This window comes from Austrofundulus limnaeus, unplaced genomic scaffold (genome assembly GCF_001266775.1).
Source record: "Austrofundulus limnaeus strain Quisiro unplaced genomic scaffold, Austrofundulus_limnaeus-1.0 Scaffold0, whole genome shotgun sequence".
Lineage (NCBI taxonomy): Eukaryota > Metazoa > Chordata > Actinopteri > Cyprinodontiformes > Rivulidae > Austrofundulus > Austrofundulus limnaeus.
Window position 1 is genome coordinate 912,842 of NW_013952402.1, and position 3,267 is coordinate 916,108.

General features: G+C 50.7%; 1 protein-coding gene across 1 annotated transcript in view; it reads left to right on the top strand.

The window, feature by feature from the left end:
• Window positions 1-3,134, top strand: part of zc3h6 (zinc finger CCCH-type containing 6) — a gene marked incomplete in the record, with an annotated part of 11,811 nt that extends 8,677 nt beyond the window's left edge. The window contains 4 exon segments of the mRNA XM_014005193.1: window positions 1-206; window positions 290-678; window positions 759-926; window positions 1,621-3,134. Of these exon segments, the coding sequence (XP_013860647.1) occupies window positions 1-206; window positions 290-678; window positions 759-926; window positions 1,621-3,116 (2,259 nt within the window).
• Window positions 3,135-3,267: the final 133 nt, after the last annotated feature.

The window sequence follows — 3,267 nt, forward strand, 5'->3', positions numbered from 1 at the left end:
GACGAGGAGAACGCCCGTGAGGACGAGCTGGAGCTGGAGTACTTGAGGAAACAGGGTATCGCCCCTCTCCCCAAACCWCCTCCTGGAGTGGGGTTGCTGCCCACTCCCGGTCAGAGCAGCCCGACKGATGGAAGCAAGAAGATCCCCTCTCTGTTTGAGATCAAGGTTCAACCTACTGTAGACCTGGCACACAAAATCGCTCTGAGGTAACCAGAATGCTCTTTAATCAACTCTACAAGGAACCGCTAAGATCTCACTCATAATATTGCAATCATTATTTATACRCCAGCGGCTCCAGCTACTCGCAGAACGAAGGCGAAGAAACGGAGCAGTTCAGCGGAGACGCGGAGGACGCGCAAACCGGAGCTGCTGCGCCCTCGGTTCCCCCTTCTCAGATTCCCCCCTCTGAATCACCCATTCTTATGGGACCGCCCATGCCTCAGAGTCCCCCGGGACAGCACCCACCTCATGGATATCCAATGCAGCCCCAAGCTCCCTCTGGTCAACCCTCACCGTTTCACGGCTCTAATATCAACCAGCAGATGAACATGCAGAGGCCTCCGTTCCCTCCAGAGCTACAGATGTTGCAGAATATGTTACCTTTTCAGTCTATGGGTCAGAACCCGGTGGAGTTCTTTAACAACTTTGTACAAAATCAGTCCACCAGTCAACAAGGGGGTGAGTGATATCTTAAAACAATCCTTGAATAGGTTTAATGAATTTTACATGCTAATGGTCGTGTATTTTCGATGTTGTAGATCCTGCTCTGGCCTTTGTACAGCAGTTGGATGCAGAGTCCCAGTTAAAGTCTTTGCCTGCAGAGGTGCAGAAAGCCATCTTCCTTCACCTAACACAYCAGCAGCAAGAATCACAGGAGAAAGAGTCTCATAGAGCAGAAAGCCACGATGAGAACAGTGAAAACAAAGGTAATGGTCCACTAGAGCAGGGACGGGCAACTTAAATGATAGAAACTCTACACTCAACACTATCAGACGGGCCCATATTGCTGCATGCTTACCCAAATATATAAAACTACTATTAAAAAAATTTTGTGTACATATATTTATATTTGCAGCTTCAGTAAACATCTCATATTTAGCTTTGTGCAACGTGTTGTAGTGATGATTTATATTAAAATCATTCATGGCAGACTAAACACATACAGTTCAGTTCAATACTTTAGTCTCACAGGTCGGTATTTTTTCGATACAAAAAAAGAGAAATATTCATGCCCTTTTTAACTTGTAACTTGAAATTAATAATGAACACTTGCTTAACATCAAAAGTACATTTTTTAAAATAAATGTTGTGAAACAGCAAGTTTCTCAGTGGATCTGTGCTTGAAAATGCAGCCTAGGTAGAGTAGTCAAACACAGATCCACTGATCCTTCAACACAAAGCATCTTCAGAAGACAAGCTGATAAAATAAATTTAAAAAAAATCTGTATTGTTCCATACATAGTGTTTATTGAACGGTTTGATATGGGTACATGTATTGTTGCACCCTTAATATTTGTATATAAAGACTCATTGGCAGGCAGAATGGAAGTCATCCGGCCCACWGGCCACTAGTTGCCCATCCCTAACTGATGTTGAGAAAAAGTTTCCTTTTCTTTGCAGATGAAACTACAAACTGGTACTCAAGTGACGAAGAGGACGGGAGCTCCTGTGTTTCCTCCATCCTTAAGTCTCTAAAGAAGCACAGCGAGATGCAGCAGAGTCAGTCGAAGCCCCTGCAGGTGGTGCCGGGGGCTCCACTGAGTGACCCTCGGCTTCTCAAAGCCCCGCCGTTTGACCCGCGAGTGAAGCCAGAGCCTAGACAGCGACTGCCGGATGTCAATAAGGAGTCGGACGGTGCTGCGGATCCGCGGTTCTCCAGAGATCCCAGGAAGATGAGAGCACCCGAGTTGGGTTCCTATCGCCAGCTGGGCCACCCGGTTCCACAAAAGCCTCCGACCGGAGAGGAGGAGGACGAGGGAGAGAGGGAGCTCCGGGACAGAACTGTTCTGATCCCGTTGGACGCCAGCCCCGGCGCAGTGCTGCGGGACCCTCGTTGCCAGTTGAAGCAGTTTAGTCACATCCGGGTGGACATCCTGCTCCAGAGACCCACCTTTGCCCAGACGGTGGTYTGGGCCCCTGAGGATCTCATTCCCTCCCTCGTCCCCAAACAGGAGCACTCCATCAARCTGCCTCTCCCACCTCTGATTGCCGATGCTCAGATGAACCGATCAAACCTGCCCGACCACCTGACGGCTTCCAGCCCTCCACCGTCGGACCCCAGACTGACGGGGGCCCGTTTGAAGGAGCGTTTGAGTCGTTTCCCCTCTGGATCCCTGGAGTCTCGATCCTCCACAGAAAGACCCGTAGACCCCCGCCAGCAGAAGTCTCTTGACCCCAGACTGAAGCGTAGAGGGAGTCTGGACTCCAAGCTGCTGGGTCAGAAAGAGCCCCCYTCGGGCGGAGGGCTGGTGGATCCCAGACTACAGAAAGCCAACACCAGCTCGTCTCCTCAAGCTGCCCAAGGCAAGCTGGAGCCTGAGAAATTGCCCCCATATGCCCCCCGACTGGCTTCTTCTGACGGAGGTCTGGAGAGCCCCACTACAATACTCGGGGGCATCAGTCTGTACGATCCTCGCTCTCAAACTGAGCAGAAGGAGCAGGCAGAGCCTCCGAAAAAGGCGGGGATCCTGAAACAGCCGTCTAAAACCGAGAGCTCTCCCGCCGCCTCGCTTTCACCGACTAAACAAAGCGCCTCTTCTGAAGACGCCAAAAGCACAGACGTCTCCTCACATCAGACTCCTCCTGCTTCCCCCACAGTGGCCCCTGCCTCGCCCGTCAAACCCCCRGCAGTCCATAACCTCCCCATCCCAGCGCTGGCCGGGCTGATCCGACCCCAGTACTCGGACCCCAGGCAGGCCAAACAAGGAGGACAAGCTGGCTCTGCTGGAGCGCAGGAAGAAACGGAGGTGAAACAGGAGCCGGAAAGGYAGGTGGAGGAGGAGGGGGAAGCGAAGGAGGAAGAACCGAAACCGAAAGAGCTAGAGGAGGCCGATGACCGGACACTTAAAGACGTGTTCAAGACTTTTGATCCCACTGCTTCTCCTTTCTGTCAGTAAACCAGAGCTAAACTCAGAGTTGATGTTGGAACTCATTCATTAATTTAACATTTTTGGTTTTCAAAAAGAAAAAAACAAGTAGGTCCTCTGGATGGGTTCTTCTTTAGTGAAACGTTTCATCGCTCCACCAAGAGACTTCTTCAGTCTGATG